The following is a 17,492-nucleotide window of genomic DNA, read 5'->3' as shown; positions in this document are numbered from 1 at the left end:
TTGGTTCGCCGTGGATCTTCAGGTCTTGTCCTTGCCTTTGGTTTGGTCTTTTGGTCTGTTGGAAGCTCTGGATGTTTTTGGTCGAGTTTCGGCTTTTGGTTTATTTCCAGTATTTTCTGTCCGGGTTTGGGTTTTGGATCAGGATGTTTGATTAGGACACGGTCAGGTGTAAGCTCATGTCCAGGTGTTGACTCTTTGACAGATTTAGGCTCAAGCAAAGGATTTTCACCAGAATTTACCATTAATTTTGATGGAGGCGTTTGAACAGGTGTGAAATATTCTCTAGTCGTTGACCTTGGATCAGGTTGATCTTTTTCTTCACTTTTCAGCTTTTTGTGAGGTTTTTCTGTTTGGTCAGGCTCGTCGGTTTGGACATGATTAACCGTCTTTTTCTCAAGTTTTGAGTCTTGATTCATTTTGATTTCAACAGATTCCGGCTCTTGGTCAGATTGAGGGTCAGTGCCCGTTTCCTTGACAGTTTGAGTTCTTTGAGGAGATGTGGTCCTCTGTGCAGGAGGCATAAGCTTCTGATGAGATTTTGGCTTTTGAATGAACTGGTTTTGTTCAGTTGTAGGTGCTTGAGTGGTTTTAAAATATTGATTGGTTGGTAAATGATCAGTTCCATGGTCAGGTTTTGGAATCTGGCCTCGATTTGGTTCTTTGCCAGGTTTAAGTTTTTCAAAAGAAGGTTTCGGCTTCTGGTCATGTTTAGTCTTTCTGTCCGGCAATGGGGCTCGGTCAGGTTTATGATCATTCTTCGGATTTTTAAACTTTTGGCCTCCATCGGGTGTAATTACGGGTTTCTGCTTTTCCCCAGGCTCCTGTCCTCGACCTGGTGGAAGATTCCCACCAGTCTTGGTGTTTGAGCTGCTGTTCTTTGAAGCCGTCCATCTGGTGCGATGTGCGCCTCCTGGAAATGAAGTTGTGAGTAAACCCTGACGAGGAGTCGTGGTTGCCGTAGTTGATGTGACAGGTCCTACGCTGGTTGTGGAGGGGGACCATGAAATGGGACTGGTTATCTGGAGTCTGGGATCACCCAATGTGTTTATTGTAGCTGTTGTTTTGGGCCAACTTGTGGTCCTAAAGCCTTCCTCTGGATACAGCTTTGGGTGCCCAGAGATGCCAGCTCCTCCTTGGCCTGTGCCTTGGTTGGATAGTCCGTCAACAACCTGTTTCATTCCTGGATTGACATCTGTGATCAAATGTGTGGTGCTGCTGGACAAAGGAGGAGGTGGAAAAGGTGATGTAAAGGTTACTTCTTTGTTTGAGCCCGTGGAGTCAGACAACGGAGCTAAATTAATTATAGAGCTGATTGAAACAAAGTCTGTCCTCTCAGTTGTCTTGCTGGATGCTAATTCTCCACTCATGTCTCTCTGTACACTCACCACTGTTTTTTCTCCTTCTGTTTTGATCTCCGCTCCAATCTCCCCGTCTTCCACTTCCTCCCTTTTAAGAATATGTTCTGCACGTCCGATGCTTTCAATCTGTGTAGTTTTCTGATTATTTTCCTCCACTTTTATTCCCTTTTCCATTTCCTTTTCCCCTTTCTCTCCATCCTGATCTTTCTGCTTATTTATATGCTCATCATGACCCTCAGACATCTTTATTTCATCACGGCCGATGTCTTCTTCAGTTTGGGTCTTTTTGCTTATTTCCTCTCTTTCATCTCGCCACATGTGTTGGTCACTTTCTGCTGTTTTTTCATTATTTTTTACATTACTTTTCCTTTTTCCATTCTCTTCTGCATCATCCTGATCTCCCTTTGAATTTACTCTTCTATCTTTGTCTCTGCTACTGTCCGTGTCCCTATTTTTTTCCACAACCTTTTTTCTGAACATATCCACTATCCTCTCACATCCAGCAGCGGTGGGCACCGGTTTGTCCTTACCTTTTGCCTTCTTTGTCTTTTCATCTTTTTTGGTCACTTCTTTTAGGAGGTTTTCTCTCTTAGTTTCTTTTACAACCCCTTTACCGCTCTCTTTCTCTTTCTCCTCCAATATCGTTCTTTTTTCTGAGTCAGTGCTGCCAGATTCTCCCGTAGTCTTTCCCACTTTTCCACTGTCTTTCCCGCACTTCTGGCTGAAATCGATTGGCCTTTCAGGATTTCTCTCATTCAGCCTGTTCATCTCTTCCTCATGTGTATCTATGCCCTCATTCAGCTCTCCGTGTTTTTCTTCTCGTTGCCTTCCACTCTGTGTCACAGTTTGGCTCACTTTACAATCTGCACACATCGTCCTCAGTTGGTCCACATTGTCCTTCAGCTTCTGCAAATCATTGACAAGCTTCTCCAGATCTCTGAGCTGCTTTGGCAAATGAATCGTCAGTGGCGGCAGACTGAATTGGTATGGGCACATGCTCTCATCCCGCCCGGGTCTGCACGGCCCCTCGGGTCTCAGAGTTGCAGCACACGGTCCAAATCCCTGATCCCCCAGGAGTCCTCCTTCCCCTGAGGTTGCTGTGGTCGAAAAAAGACTTGAGAGGGCCAGCAGGGTCCCAAATATGCACAGTGCTGGTAGCCCCATGACGTCCTGAGAGTAAAGAGGGAAAGGATCAGAAGGAGAGAGTGTAGAAAAGACCCACCTCAGTTTGAGACAGTGGCAGTGAGAGGAGGAGGTAAGGTGGGAGGGAGAAGGCGAGGGTGGGGGCACTGATGGAGCTGTTCATTGGAAAGAAAGTCTGAGAGAGAAACAAGGAGGGCGAAGCTTTGAGAGAGAAACGGCTGAAAAAAACAATAGTGAGAGGAGGATTGTAGATAGTAGATGGTCTTTGTGAGATAGTGGATGATAGCATGAGGAAATGCCAGATTATTTCTTCTTCATAACTCATAATTAGCAGGATTAGCCGTAACAGTCACGAAAAATCACAAACTGTGAATACATGTGCCTTTGTGTAATCCTGTTATTACATTCCATTGTTTCTTGATTTTAATCACACCACTTAATAAAGAGCATTTGTAACGCATCCTCAGGCCATGATGCGCTGATGTTCTACGTGCTTCATGGCCTTGAGTATGCATGTGTGTCAGTGTCTTCCCACAGACACGTGAGTGACAGATGTGACAGGTCAGAAAATGCATCTGAAGCAAAATATTAGCTGCTGCTCCTGTCAAGAGGTTGTTACTCAGATTTGTAGAGACGTGTTTGATTTTAATGTAAGCTGCATGGTGCACTTGAGCTTCTGAGTAATGAAAGTCAGGAATGTCCGCTGTATCCATGAAGGGCGTTTGATTCAAACGTAATGCCCGGGGAGACACATCTCCTGCGTGTTATTGACTTTATTCTCACTGTACGAATTCTCAACAAGTGTTTAGAAGTGGTGAGGCGGTCTCTGGCTGGAGAGACTAAGCCTCCTGTGTGTGATTGTTTTCTCATCCAAGATTTTGATTCTTTGCTAATTTAGAGTTGAAAAACCCCCCCACAGTCACATGAACTAAATGAGGCATTCGCTCAGCAGGGAGTTTAGGTAATGAGGCATAGTTTCTCAGACCCGGGGTGTAAATATCACATCCGAGATACAAGTAATATGCAATGCCAGTGTTTGATATTTCATTAATGGGTCCGTTTTTATGACTTATTACTCCACCTAAACACTCTTTTCTTTTTTTAAGCCTGCAATGAAACATGACCCTTGTGCATTTTTGTTCTCCGTCTCTTTCATTGGCCGGTCGCTCTAACTACATAAAGCTGGAGAGATTCCTCAGCTGTTCTTTGATAATGACAAAAGAAACCATTTGTTTAGTGACAGGGTGTGGGAAGTATCAGGTTAGAGATGGAAACAGGAATAAAGTTTGAACAGAACTAAATAAGAAACAAGCAAATTGTGTCTGAAGAAAGGGCCCTGTGGCTTAACAACACAAATCCGTGTGAGAGTAGTCTCTGTATAAGCTAGAAGCCGTATGTTTCAACAAGACAAAATAGAAGCATTATGATATATTAAGACAATGACCAGCTTTCAAAGCATGCCATATGACTTTAAAGTATATATTCTAAGCTAATGAGGTCATTAGTCATTGGAAGTGAAAGTCTGGATAAAAGCCGAGTGTAAGTGTTCTTTCACCTTCCAACGTCACTTCAGCACTTCAACACTTACACTGGGAAATAGTTTGAGAGAAATGTTTACACTCAAGAGAGACACTAGGCTGTCTTTATTTATTATGGAAGAGCCCCATCTTTTATAGCACTGCCGAGCAGAAATTACACAACAAACTAATTTGATGCATGAAAAACAATAAAGATTGAAAGGGTTCAATTCATTTGATAGCTGCTTATGTTGATGAATCTATTTTGTTTTGCAAAGTACTACTAGGAACTCTATTATTCCCAATTCTACCCTCACTACTGGCTTTACCCATTTATGGACAGCTGTTTTTTTTTCTCATAAGGCTGCCCTGAAGTGTTTTGAATTCCCCCTGTAAGCTGGCTCGGTCCGCTCTCTGTCTTCAATTGTGTAAACACTTTGGTTTTTTCCGTGCAGACGGGAACAAACATGTGAACATCAGTCCAGCTGAGCTGCCTGGGCTTCCTGGCAGACCACCTCATCTCCTTCCACTTTGGGCAGGGGAGCCATTGTCGTCGGGTCTGTTATGTGCATAAGTGTCCCATTTCTAACTGGACTGGAGTGAACCCAACGACTGCCGTAGTGCAGCGCCAGGCCCTTGGAACACCACACTCAACCTGCCTGCTGGAAATTATAAACCAATCCAGTCAATTTTATTCCACTGACTCACTGTTTGCATGCCAAGAAATATATTAATTTAGCAAAATAGTGAACACCTGCCTTAGTCCAGTGAATCAGTGTATATCCGTTTAAAATCAGTATCACATATCGTCTCTTTAGTGCTCTACACACACACACACACACACACACACACACACACACACGTCCATATTTACAAGAATTGCCAAAGGATTAATTCTTTAGTAATTGATACATTATTTTTCCACGTGTTACAATGTATTTTATCCGTCAATTAACCTGAAAAATCTGAAAAATTAAAAAACAAAGTTTCTCTCACATCTGGGCCGGATTTTCTAGCCAGCACCAGATAAGCTCGGGTCAATTTGCATCTAATCCAAAGGCCTGGACTCATTTGTTTGAAACGTATATGTAAGACTCTTTGTCCCGATGAGGGATTTGGAAAGTATGTTCTCTTGTGAATAACTTTTTTGCAGCTGTCACCTTCTGCCCAACGGGAGCTGACATTTGAGGTGAAATAGTATGTATTTGGGACCCTGCATACACAAGAAAACAACCAGAATGACACTTTTCTAAAGTCAGTTCCGATGAAGGCATTAGATTTAAGCTTTTTGTCTTTTCATCATATCCTGATGTTCATTCTGAATGGATGTGTGCTGCATTCTCTGTATTTTGCAGCTGTTATTAATAGAAATCATGCATAATGGACAGGTGTACATGTAAAGGCACAGAAATGTATGACTGAGTTAGCTTTGCTTTATTGGTTTCTTCAATCTCTCTACATCAATATTCAAAGAAGACGATAAAAACATTCACATTGAGTTTAAAAATAATTCTGAAGGTCAATGGGAAGGAAAGTATTACGTAGATACTTTACTTTTAATCCAAAGTAACAATAACATATTGTTGTTGAGGGTTATGTTGCACTAAAAAGTAATGAAATTATAACATGGGGCTCTATAGTCTCCACAGATATATTACGGTATAACATTTTTCCTCTCCTCCTTCCATGTTATTCTTCACATTAGAGGATTGACACACACACGGAAACTATCAGACTATTTATACCAATGTGTGTTCATCACAGAAAATTGAACCATAAAAATGACTTGACTTTATTATTCTGTAAACGGTGTTGTTGTCTCTATGGTAACTGTTTAAGTGTCAGCGCTGAGTCTAACATTCACGCATGGAACAATTTGTGTCAAAGAAATAAACAAATCTCATTTTAGAGTAAGCTAATGTCTTCGCTGATGAACCCTGTGTACACAATCTCTTTGGCAGATTAAGAGTTCTACTTTAGTGGCAACAGATATGGACAATAGCATAGTAATAGATTGGGACTGAGAGGACAATTTGACTGAACTTGTAATTATTTTCTTTTCAGGATCTGTTCAATCCAATTTGAGTGTGTTTATGAATTGTATTAAAGGGTTAATCACAAAATGGTGACTTTCAGTGTATAATAATAGGCTAATCCGGTCTTGGATATAGTTAAAGTTGTGCAACTTTGTGCAATATAAATTAGTATTTTTACAAAAGATACATTTCCACCATGCCATTTCTTTTACAGGAGCCATGATAACACAGCTGTGAGGGTCGATACACGTGATGATATTCACAGATCTCATAATAAATGCCCACATTGTATTTTCATCCATATGCTGCCACCTGCTGACATTTTGATGAAATAGCTCAGAATCTCAGAAAATCCATTTTATTTCAACCACTTCGGACATGGACTTGAATACATGTTCTACATATGCTTTATTATTGTACATAACTACAAAGTAAAGTAAATCAATGAAAAGCAAACGGCCAAATTATTTTTTTTAGACCTTCAGAATTTTTTCAATAAATATTGCCAAGAAAGTTTATATCATTTAAATAGCGAGACATGTACAAATATATATTTTTAAAAGAATAACTATTGAGAATTGTACAACTTTCCACGTTTGAGAGTGATTCAAAACGTAAAACTCAAAACTGAGGAATACTTGAGCACGGACCCTCCTCAGTAGCGTTTGTTGTCCTGCAGGCTGAAGGAGGCGTGGCCTCTAAGCCCCGCCCCCCGACAGCTCTCGCGCACCTCTTGCGTGCGTCGGCACGTAGCCCGTGAGCCCCGCCCCCAGCCTAGTCCTCACGTACCAGTTACGTCTGACCGTAAAAAATAGAAACTTCCAAGATGGCCGAAGCCGTGGACTCCATGCATTTCGCAGCAAACAGCAAAACAAATTCCCCTAAACCCCTGGTAGCTAAACGACCGCCGGAGAGCCGCCCGCAGTCTTCCAGTGACATTTACCCACCGGCCCCCAAGAAGGTCCGGGTGGAGGAGAAGGGCCTGAAGCACAGGAAAGTGAACGGAGAGGTGTGCGCAGGGGAAAAACACAACGGGAAGCAGAGTTGTGGGAGCCCAGCGAAATGGAGTTTCGGCCCGGCCAAGGCGAGCCACTCCACCGCCGCCGCGGTCCCGAACACTCCCGCACGGAAAATCTTCAAAATCAGCAACTTCCTCGCCTCGCCTCACAAGACCAAGAAGGCGAAAGAGAAACGCCACAGGGAGACGGAGAAGAGCAACGAAGCGCAGCGGAGCTCCGCCGCCGCCGATGTGGAGAGAGGGAGCCCCGCTAGCTGCCATACAAAGACCGAGAACGGAGACGTGAAGACGCTCCGGAGAGGTAGGGCGACACGCTCACTGCTCACTGCGGGACTCCGGCGACCTCTTTCCGGGTCAAATTAAAAACTGTACGCGAAACAACACTGCAACGAAATCATTCAGTCGGTTGTTACATAACTAATGTGCCGTGCCACAGGCCCCCGGTACTTATCAGGCCCAGATGGTGATTTATACACGTGTTAGATGTGTGGATGTTTTAGCGGCGTTTCGCCTCAGTCCGTCTCCTCCTCTGCTCCTCTCAGATCACCACGTGAAGGAGAAGGACGGGGAGAAGAAGGAGAAGAGTAACGAGTGGAAAAATCACATGTTGACACCTGTAACGTTACATGACTTTGCGAGAGAAAACGGAGAAGTGATTTCCCCCCAGAAAGGTAGGAGTGACGTAACGTTGGTCAGTTGTGAGGAAAACCATATTCCTTATTTTGGGATAACTTTGAAATACATTAGTCCTCCGCAGATGTTAATGTTACATTTGGTCCAGTTGTCTCAGATTGTAGAAAATGCACTAAACATCATTAAACATCCAATCCATAAAATATAAGTCAAATGTATAGTTAATGCAAATTCCATGTGGTCCAGTTCAACAATGTACAGTTGCACTGACAGTAACCCAAAGTTGTCAAACTTCACACATGCGATCTCAAGTATATGAAATACTTCGCCAGCTACAGTCTCAGGTGATGCTCCACCTTGTACTAACTATAATCACTTCTTATCCACCAATGTAGAGTGTAAGGAGAAGCCCAACGCTGAGTCTGAAGATGACCTTCGGCTGAAGAAGCTCAAGAAGAAGAAGAAAAAGAAGCACAAAGATGGCGAGCGAGTGAAGGAGAGGCACAGCCGCCCCAAAATGTACCATCGCTCGTGCCAGACAGTGTGTTCAGGGGTGTCTCTGTGTCCGCCCGAATTCCTCGGCCGAGTCAACGGGAACAACAGCGTTAGCAGCGGCAGTCTGCTCCGCACCTCCTCAGCACCACAGCAACACCAGGAGCCTCCCGCTATTTCTGCCTCCATCACCTCCATGGTCAGGGAGAGACTCGGATACAGCTCCCCGCTCCACTGCGCCCCGTCGCCGGGCCTGTCGGGTCTGGAGTTTGGGCGTCTCATCCACGTCGAGCAGCAGGCCAACGGCGGGGCGTCCGTGGCTCACGCCTACTGCGAGCAGCTCTCCGCTCTGTCTCCGGCGGAGATGCAGCGCTTCGCCCAGGAGTTCGTGACCCTGTCGTTCAGCGAGGACGAGGCCCAGGCGGCCCGTTTTGTGATGGGAATCGTCCACGGAGCGGCGTCCTACCTGCCGGACTTCCTGGACTACTTCTCCTACAAGTTTCCCAATGCGCCAGTGAAGATGGAGGTTCTCGGGAAGAAGGACATAGAGACGACGACCATGGTCAACTTCCACTCTCAGGCAAGATGGTTTTTGTATTCTTGTTCCTCTCTTCAGCAGGCAGCGTAGTTTGAAACTTGTGTGTCACGTGAGCAGCAAGTAGCACAGAGTGGCGTTGGTTTGTGGAGCATCGAGTCAGTAAGTGTGTGTCACGTTGTTCTCAACTTTACACAACGGTTCCATGAACAACTGTTTGAGTGCTTGATGCGTTTGAGACGTGTCACGGTGACACCGCTTTGCTTTTGATTGTGTTTCTTTGAGTTTGAGGGCCTGATCACTTTCAAAGTCAAACAAATCTAAAAAGCAAAAATCTTAATTTATTGATTTGACAAGATGAAACATGGTAGAGATCAGGAAGGAAATGTAAGAATGACGAGTAATGTTCTTTGATTGTTTGTAGAAAAAATTGCAAACCTACTGTTTAGTTTTGTCCCCGATCAAGTGTCTATACTGACATTATATACTTGAATCTATCTATTTTCAAATGAATTATTTGAGAAAAAAGCAAGTTATTTTTTAAATGTTTATTACTGATTATTACTACAGCTATTTTAACAAAGACTACACGCACACTACTACGTTCATTTTTAAAACTGCAGTTTTAAAACAACGATCTGCATGACGTGACGTTTCATGTACTGTAACAGAAGCTACGACAGTAGTCTTTAATAAAGAAAGGTATACTCCTATAAAGTCAAACACAACTACTGCAGGTTCTGTCTCCATGTTCCACACATCCCGTTTACTTTAAAACAAACACACACAAGTTTACTTGACTACTGGTCAACGGATGCTGTCACACACTCGATCATTTTCTGTTTCGTGTCCTCTGATCTTTCACCGTCACACTGGAAAGCATTTATTACACTTCGTTCTTGTCTGTCGTCCTCGAAGCGACGAACCGTGACTTGAGCCGCAGTCGCTAACAGCCGCTTTCTCCTCTGTAACAAGGCCGGTGATCCCTGGAATCAGTTATCATGTTAATTTAGTTATAGTTGATAATTAAGTTGTTGCTTGTTTCCTCCTGGAAAACGGTCATGTGAGAGGAACGAGACGCTGTGATGGCAAAGACCCCATCAAGTTTTAAAATGTACCGTATCAGTCAAAACTTTCCCATTCAAACTTTCCACTGTAACAGTATGTGCGCCGTCTGCAGGAGGTTTTCACACTTTTTTTCCTCCTGTGAGCATTTTTTAATTTGTTTTTGACGTGCAACCAGCCTGGTGCAGACGCTCAGTGGAAGCTTAGAAAGAGATGCGTTTAATTTCTCCAAATAAAGTCACCTCAATCAAAGTTTCTATCTAACATCCTTTGGACATGTTTTTAGAAATGGAGAGAATGAATTTAGTACTAAGTACAAAACTTAGTGTTTGTTTATCCTGTTTCAGAAAAACAACAAACTCCATAGAAGTGGTTTTGTGCTCATTGCCTCTTTGTTGAAGGTGCTTCGTTGTCTCCTGACTTGTGGCTGTCAGAAGAGAAGTTCTACGCCTACATGTGCAAGTGATGGATGATCGATTACGTGCAGTCGTCCCCTGGTCCCACCAGCCTAAAATAAGCTCTTTAATGACACGCCACAGTTTTCTAAAAGTGTTTTGTTCCTGTGGCCCATGAGTCACAGACGCCGGGGGGGTCTCTTCTCACTTTGACAATCACACTTTAGGAGTCTTGTGATGCTTCAGACTGTTTCCACGGTTTTTATTTATTTCTTTTATTTTTTAAATTAAATCTTCATCTCTATCAATTAAAATATTTATTTTAAAACGTCGTTACTGCAGCGACGCCATGTTTTAGGCGTCCATGCTGGCTGCTTGTCTTCAAACTGTCCTGAAGAGGTTCAATGTGCAGTTGGGCTTATTTCTCTGCAGGTGTTGTTGGATTTAAAAGGAAGAACAACAGTTGAACAGCGCTGTGGTGCTCCAGTCGTCACCAGAATAGATGAAATATGGATTTGTTTTCAAATTCAAACTATTTTCTGGGAACATTTTCCTCTACACTTTTTGTGAATTATTTGACTTTGTTAACATTCAAAGCTTTGTGGGTCAATTCTGCAATTCTGCTTTTTGCTTGAACTCTTCTTTTTAAAGTTAACACATTGGATATTTTATCTATTTTTGTTCAAAGGGCTGAGCTCCCTGTGTGTAATGTATCACGAAACAAATATTTTTCACAAAAATAAATATGCCACAAATACTTAGTGCAGCATCCCTTTGCCACGGTGACCACGCTTTTCTCCTAACGTGTGATGAAGTTGGTGAACACATGGCACTGGATCTGAGATCCTGAGGATCCATCTTTTGCATTAAAGTTGTCATTGGGATAGTCATATTTATGTCACATAAAAAACATATACGTGTGTGTGTGTGTGTGTGTGTGTATATATATATATATATATATATACACAGTGTACAAGTGAACATTTCATCAACATCTTGCGTAGTTCTCCTACATTCACACATTCAGGGCTAGACTGAATGCCACTTCTTAAAAAGCTTTTACTTTTAAGCTCCGATTAAAGCGTCAACATTAATGCATGAGGATGCGTGCCGCTCATTGTGTGTAGGAAGAGAGAAAGTGGACTTTTGCACACTCTTTCTGTAAATTATTAATAACTCACTTGAAGCAATGCCTTGTCACCTGATTGTTTTTTTAAATAAAACTGACCCGTGCATCTCTGCTGCCACCACGTAGCTTAATCTAGAGCTGTGCACAAATACAACTTAAACAGATGACATGCAAGACATGTGAAAGTGATGAATGAATGAAGCTTCAAGCTACTGAGTACATTTGGTAAATGTTTCAGAAAGAAAACACTTCCCACTTAACTTAAAAAATAAACTCCCTGATTCTGACACATAATCAAACCTGCTGAGTGAAGTTGTGATTTAGTGTCAGGGTTTTATTTCATTGTGATCATTTGTTTCCACAGATGTGTCTGTAATTTAAGTAATAAACGCTTTCCTTTTATTTGTTGTGGTGGACATTCACCTCTCGATGAATGTTGGAGTTCTGCCAAAGACCAACAGCTTTGTATTTAAGGTCCCGTGACCCAGCAAGCGGATGCTGATTAAACTTTAACTGAGTGCTTTGCTAAAGGCACGTTTGGTGGAAAACTCATCAGTCATGCTACGACCACGCTAGCCTCGGCATGGAGACTTGGACTTGTTCTATGAAAGATGTGATGCGTTATGCCATAGTGAGGAACATGAGTGTGGCACTAATCTTTTCCTCGCTGCACTCCCTCCTGCAGGTGAAGCGGACGTATTCCCAGGGGACGTACCGCGCCGGGGCCATGAGGCAGGTGAGCCTGGTCGGTGCGGTGGATGAAGAGGTTGGAGACTACTTCCCCGAGTTCATTACTATGTTGGAGGAATCTCCCTTTCTGGAGGTTAGTGTATTTGTTTGGTCTGCATGTGCACACGCCTCGTGTCTCTTCTCCCCATGTATGGCCACAACCCACTTCATTTAGCCTAATGCTTCTCGCCCTGCGTCTCTGCAGCGGACTCTGCCCTGGGGAACGTTCTCCAGTCTGCGGCTGCAGAGCCCCACCGAGAGCGACGACGGCCCCATAATGTGGGTCCGACCGGGAGAGCAGATGATCCCTATGGCCGACATGCCAAAATCACCCTTCAAAAGAAAAAGGTGGGTTGACCTATTAGATTTAGGCTAGATGCGACCTGGTCTACCGCATGCGCTCACTCAGCGCGACCCCCAGTGGACTTTTTAGGAATAGCAGCTACTTTTATAGAAATGGAATGTATGTCTTTCTGTAATTGTCACACTAGCAAAAGTCAGCCCCCACATTTACAGCACAGTTTGACACCTTTGCTGTAAATGTGATCTGGTGCACAGCTGTGCATCTTTATCTTCTTAGGAATTGGTGTAAAGTAAAGCTCATGATGCTGAACTTTCAATTCAACGAGCCCTTTAAAAGCATTCAACCATGACTTGACCTCTGTGAATAAATTAATTCCAGGTCCACCAATGAGATAAAGAACCTGCAGTATCTACCCAGAGCCAGTGAGCCCAGGGAGATGCTGTTTGAGGACCGGACGAGAGCCCACGCTGACCACATTGGTCAGGGGTTTGAGAGGCAGACCACTGCTGCCGTAGGTGTGCTGAAGGCTGTCCGCTGCGGAGAGGAGTGAGTACACGGCCACGTCTCTTTACCTCATTGTGTACGCATTTGTATTAAATACAACCTCAGATCAGTAAACAAGATTTTGCATTGCAGCAGTGACGCTCCCGGGCGGATCACCAAAGACGTTGTGTGTTTCCACGCTGGAGATTTCCCAGAGGTGGTCATGAGGCTGCAGCTGGACCTCCACGAACCTCCGCTGTCTCAGGTGGGTCAGCGTTATTTGTGCCTCGTAGGATACGGTGGTATGACTAGGTTTTTATTTGCTGGAAATGTAAATGATCTCAATATCAACTTGTTAACGTGTTAATGTCAAAGTTGTGTTTAAAGTTTGTTGCATTATCCCAAAGTACACAAAAAAGTAAACTCCTCCACTTGGTCATCAACTTAAGAGTATAGGGTTAGCCTGTGCATGATCACACTCAGCACACTTCTACCATGAAGGAATTAAAACCTTTGCTCATTGTATTGAGGGCTTACTAAATCTAATGTGTTTGTCCTTCAGTGCGTACAGTGGATCGATGACGCCAAGCTGAACCAGCTGAGGAGGGAGGGGATCCGATACGCCCGAATCCAGCTCTACCACGACGATATCTACTTCATTCCCAGAGGAGTCGTCCACCAGTTCAAAACAGTAGCTGCTGTCTGCAGTCTGGCCTGGCACATCAGACTAAAACAGTATCACCAACATGAAGAGAAGGAGGAGGAAGGCGACAAGTGTGCACTTAGAGAAGAAACCTTTCATATCAAGGAGGAGGAGGAGGAGAAGGAAGAGGAAGACGACGACGACGACGACGATGAAGAAGAAGAAGACGACGACGACAGCGATGAGGAGTTTGAGAGGCGGTACTGTGAGCCTGTTGTGCAGCCGCTGATGAAGCTGCAGCACGTGGACAATGAGAGGGACGAAGGGGCGCCCTCACAAACTCAAACGCGGATCTTCAAGGAGGAAGAGCAGGAGAACAGAGCCGAGATGAAAGGGTTGTTAACGACACAGTTTCTATCATTTGTCAAGAAGGAGAGAGAGGAAGTTGTACTCGCTCACACTGTAGTGGAGCCTAAAATCGAGGCGGATGAGGAAGGTAATGGAGGAAGAGATGGAGGCGAGACACTGCTGAAGGGCCATGGTGTGGGAGCAATGGACAATTCATCCTTGAAGTCACTGCAGCAAGTTAGGAAGGAGAATGAAGTGGAGGAAGAGAGGCAGCAAAAGACAACTGTACCAGGTCAAGGTGTAAAGGAGAAAACTAAAGATAGTTTAATGAGCACTTACAACTCACCACAAATCAAAAAGGAGAAAGATAAAGGAAAAAGAGAGAGAGATGAAAAGGAGAGGTTTAAAGAGAAGAAGGACAAGGAGAGAAGTAAAGAGAAGGAAAGAGACAAAAAGGATAAGGGTAAAGACCCTGAGAGAGAGAAGGACAGGGTGGGAGAGCCGGAGAGAGTAAAGGGGGAGGGAGGAAGGGATGGCGCTCCATTGAGGAAAAAAGAGGACGAGGAGCGGATAAGAGAGGGCAGCAAAGCCTCTCAAACGGGCCTGGCTGCACAGAGAGACGAGAAGTGGGACTTAAAGACGCAACCCCACATCAAGAGAGACAAGGAGCACGATAAAGACCGGGGAGTCACACCGGGGGCGTCGGCCTTACGACCGCACCGGGAGGACGCCTGTTTGCACCGACACAAGTCTTTACACGGCAGGAAGGAGAAAAGCGGTCACAAGGAGGGCAACGCGGTGACTGCACAGGGACTGCAGGCCAAATCGGGGAGAGAGGACGTGAAAATGGGCCTCCCCAAGCCTGCCAATGTTCAGGTTAAGAAGGACGGAAAGAAGGATAAAGACGCCCACAGCAAAGAGGAGAGGAAGAAGTCGGCACCACCAGAACACAAACCACCACGCACACTCATCACCTTTGACCTCTTCAAGCCCATGGAGGCTCACCAGACTCTGGCCCTTTCCTTCACAGACAGTCGGCCTAAGAGCCACCACCACAGTGACTCTAGAGGCTCCGCCTCCAAACCCGGATCGGACAATCGCACAGTTGTGCCCTCCAAAGGTCCAAAAGTAAAGGACACAGTGCCGGGAAAATCTGTCCCACCTCTACAGGCCACTCGACCGCCGCAGCACTTGTTAAAACAGCCCCTTAAAACACAGAAAGACTTATTAATATGAATGTCTAGATGTTTAGTCTTTTTTACCGTACGACTTACTCAGAGGCTTTGTTAAAGTATTTGAAAATGCATCCTTCCTTCAGACAACTGCGCCTTCACAGGTGTAATTTACATGGTCACAGGCAGATTATTCCTGTGAGCTCGCAGCAAAAAGGATGCACAAGTATTTTATCAGCGCCTAGGAATGTAAGCTAAGTAGCTCACTTCACGTTTGTTAGCGAATGTATGTAGGCTCTATATAAAATGTTATGTGACCATGTGTCAGTGCCTGTGCACTACTTAGCTTTGCTCTTAAAGCAACTATTTAGGTACTGGACAAACAATCTGAAAACAACCTTTATTCCAGCTATAGGAAATTCACTATTTGGGACACAGCTGAAATCCTCTTTGCCGCGTTGCTTTAGTAGACGATCTTTGTTGTTTATAGTGCTCCAAAACCGGAGAGAGTAGTGGTCTTCAGACTCACACAGGGCTGTAAATTATACTGTATGTACCAAAACTGTACAGTATAGATGTTATTGGCACCAACGTGAGACAAATGTATACAAAAATTGCATATATTTTTTGTAAGACAAGTTTTATTTTCCATAGAACTTATTTATATCATTTGTCTGTTTTTATTTGAAACCAATGTATGTGAAAATGTTGTAAATACATTGTATTTCCTAAGATAAAACTTGGTAGTGTGATTTATACTCTGATGAGAACCTCAATAAATGGTTCAAAAATATTGACTAGGTGTTAATGTCTCTACTGCATTATTAAAGCTTCCGTATGTTATTTTTGCTACTTAAGCGGCTCGGGTCCAATAGTGAAAACTATTGTATTGATTGTCATGAACTAAGATGTGACAATAGTTAATATACAGTTAGTGGAAGTTATGGTTTAGTGTACCACATGGAAGGACGTTTCTTTACACAAATGATCGTAGAGTGACTTACGTGCTTTCACAAAGAATATGGCTTAGTGTAACCAAAAGGATATTTTCATCCTGTTAATACACATTTACTTCCAGTGTCAAGGCTCCCACAATTAAAAGGTGAACTAAAGACAGCATTTAGTCCAACGAGTAACTGATTTTAGGACAATAAGCAAACCCAGTCTTACCCAGCAGTACAGGTCCAGCTAATGAAAAATAATCATTACGCTTGAAGGCAATGTGAACGCCACAGTGAAGGCTGGAATCATTGTAAAAAACACCAAACTGTGTCCCCCCCCCATGTCACTTGGTCTGCAATCTACAGTGAATTCAATGGGAACGTTGACAGAGAAACTGTATTAAATGTAGAGCCGACGCCCGACCCACATGAGCCCAGCATCGGACCTGATACCAACCCAGGAGGCCAGAAGGGTGCACCCCAAGCGAGAGCCACTTGAGCATAACGTTTTGTAGACTGTTGGATTACAAAGGCCCTGCATCACAGAGTTCATTCCCTCCTGTAGCGGAAAACACTGTGTCCAAGCTCCACCAGCGCCCCACCCAGCAGCACCCAGAGAGGGACGCACACCACGCTGACCCACATGTCAGCGACCCTCTGCAGGCGGCAGCACAATGTCACGCAGAAGGCCAGCTTCAGCAGCAGGGCCGTCAGGTACCACAGCCTCGTCTTCACGCTCTGCTCGCCCTCGCGGGGGTCCAGGTCCGGCTTGCAGCGGCCCACCATCTTCACTATCAACAGGAGGATGAGGATGGTGTCGAAAGTCCAGACGGGGAGGAAGATGAGAAACCAGTTCCAGTCGATCTTAGAGTCCAGCTTGAGGACCAGCATGATGAGGAAGATCAGGGTGAAGATCCACGAGAGGAGCACACGCTGGGCCAAGGACATCTTCATCTACAGGGGACCGGCGCAGAGCCGGTCTCACGCAGCCCCAGAGAGAAGAGGACTTCCGACGAGACCCCCCCCCCACACACACACACACAGTGAGTGATCTGAAAACCAGAACACAACACAGCAGACTCGGTATCCCTCTGAAGACGTAGGTTAGCAAATGACTGAACGTATAACACGCCCTCCACTAACGTACGGCTAGGGTTATCATTCAGGTGTGAACGGTATTTAGACCCGAAGCTACAGTTTGTAAGCTAACGTTAACATATGAAATCCAAATGAAGACAAGGTTCAACCAAAGAAGTCTTACCGAGTTGAGGAGGACAGTCAAGCGGTTTGAGAGGCCGTCTCTTCGCCAACGAATGTTAGCACTTTGAACCATTTAGTTATAAACTCGAAAAAAGAGGAGCGTGCGGATAGCCTAGCTGTGAGCTTTTAGCTGCTTCCGGCTTTGCTCCGCCATTAGTAACCAACACTAACTCGTTTCCGGTCTGTTTCTACAAAACAAAAGCATGCTTTGAATCAACTTTCTTGTGTTTTGACACATGCTTGCCAGCTTCCGGTAATCATTTCTCAAAGCAAAACATACTCTGATGTATT

General features: G+C 44.3%; 2 protein-coding genes across 3 annotated transcripts; one reads left to right on the top strand and one right to left on the bottom strand.

The window, feature by feature from the left end:
• Positions 1-6,856: 6,856 nt before the first annotated feature.
• Positions 6,857-15,797, top strand: LOC119196048 (lysine-specific demethylase RSBN1L-like). The gene is made up of 8 exons (XM_037451423.2): positions 6,857-7,373; positions 7,615-7,743; positions 8,101-8,777; positions 12,007-12,144; positions 12,256-12,398; positions 12,733-12,900; positions 12,991-13,102; positions 13,400-15,797. Exons 1-8 carry the CDS (start codon positions 6,881-6,883, stop codon positions 15,062-15,064), a joined length of 3,525 nt encoding a protein of 1,174 aa, XP_037307320.2. The 5' UTR covers positions 6,857-6,880; the 3' UTR covers positions 15,065-15,797.
• Positions 15,766-17,391, bottom strand: LOC119196049 (transmembrane protein 60-like). Of its 2 annotated transcripts, none has more exons than XM_037451427.2 (2): positions 17,203-17,391; positions 15,766-16,993 (listed from the first exon to the last, which is right to left on the bottom strand). In XM_037451427.2, exon 2 carries the CDS (start codon positions 16,893-16,895, stop codon positions 16,491-16,493), a length of 405 nt encoding a protein of 134 aa, XP_037307324.1. In that variant the 5' UTR covers positions 16,896-16,993; positions 17,203-17,391; the 3' UTR covers positions 15,766-16,490. The 2 variants fall into 2 exon arrangements, with proteins under 2 accessions (XP_037307324.1, XP_037307322.1); XM_037451425.2 differs by having other exon boundaries at positions 15,766-16,947.
• Between the last annotated feature and the right edge of the window lie 101 nt (positions 17,392-17,492).

This window comes from Pungitius pungitius, chromosome 6 (assembly GCF_949316345.1).
Source record: "Pungitius pungitius chromosome 6, fPunPun2.1, whole genome shotgun sequence".
Classification (NCBI taxonomy): Eukaryota; Metazoa; Chordata; class Actinopteri; order Perciformes; family Gasterosteidae; genus Pungitius; species Pungitius pungitius.
Note: the sequence above shows the minus strand (reverse complement) of the source record. Positions and strands in the feature narration are given on the sequence as shown.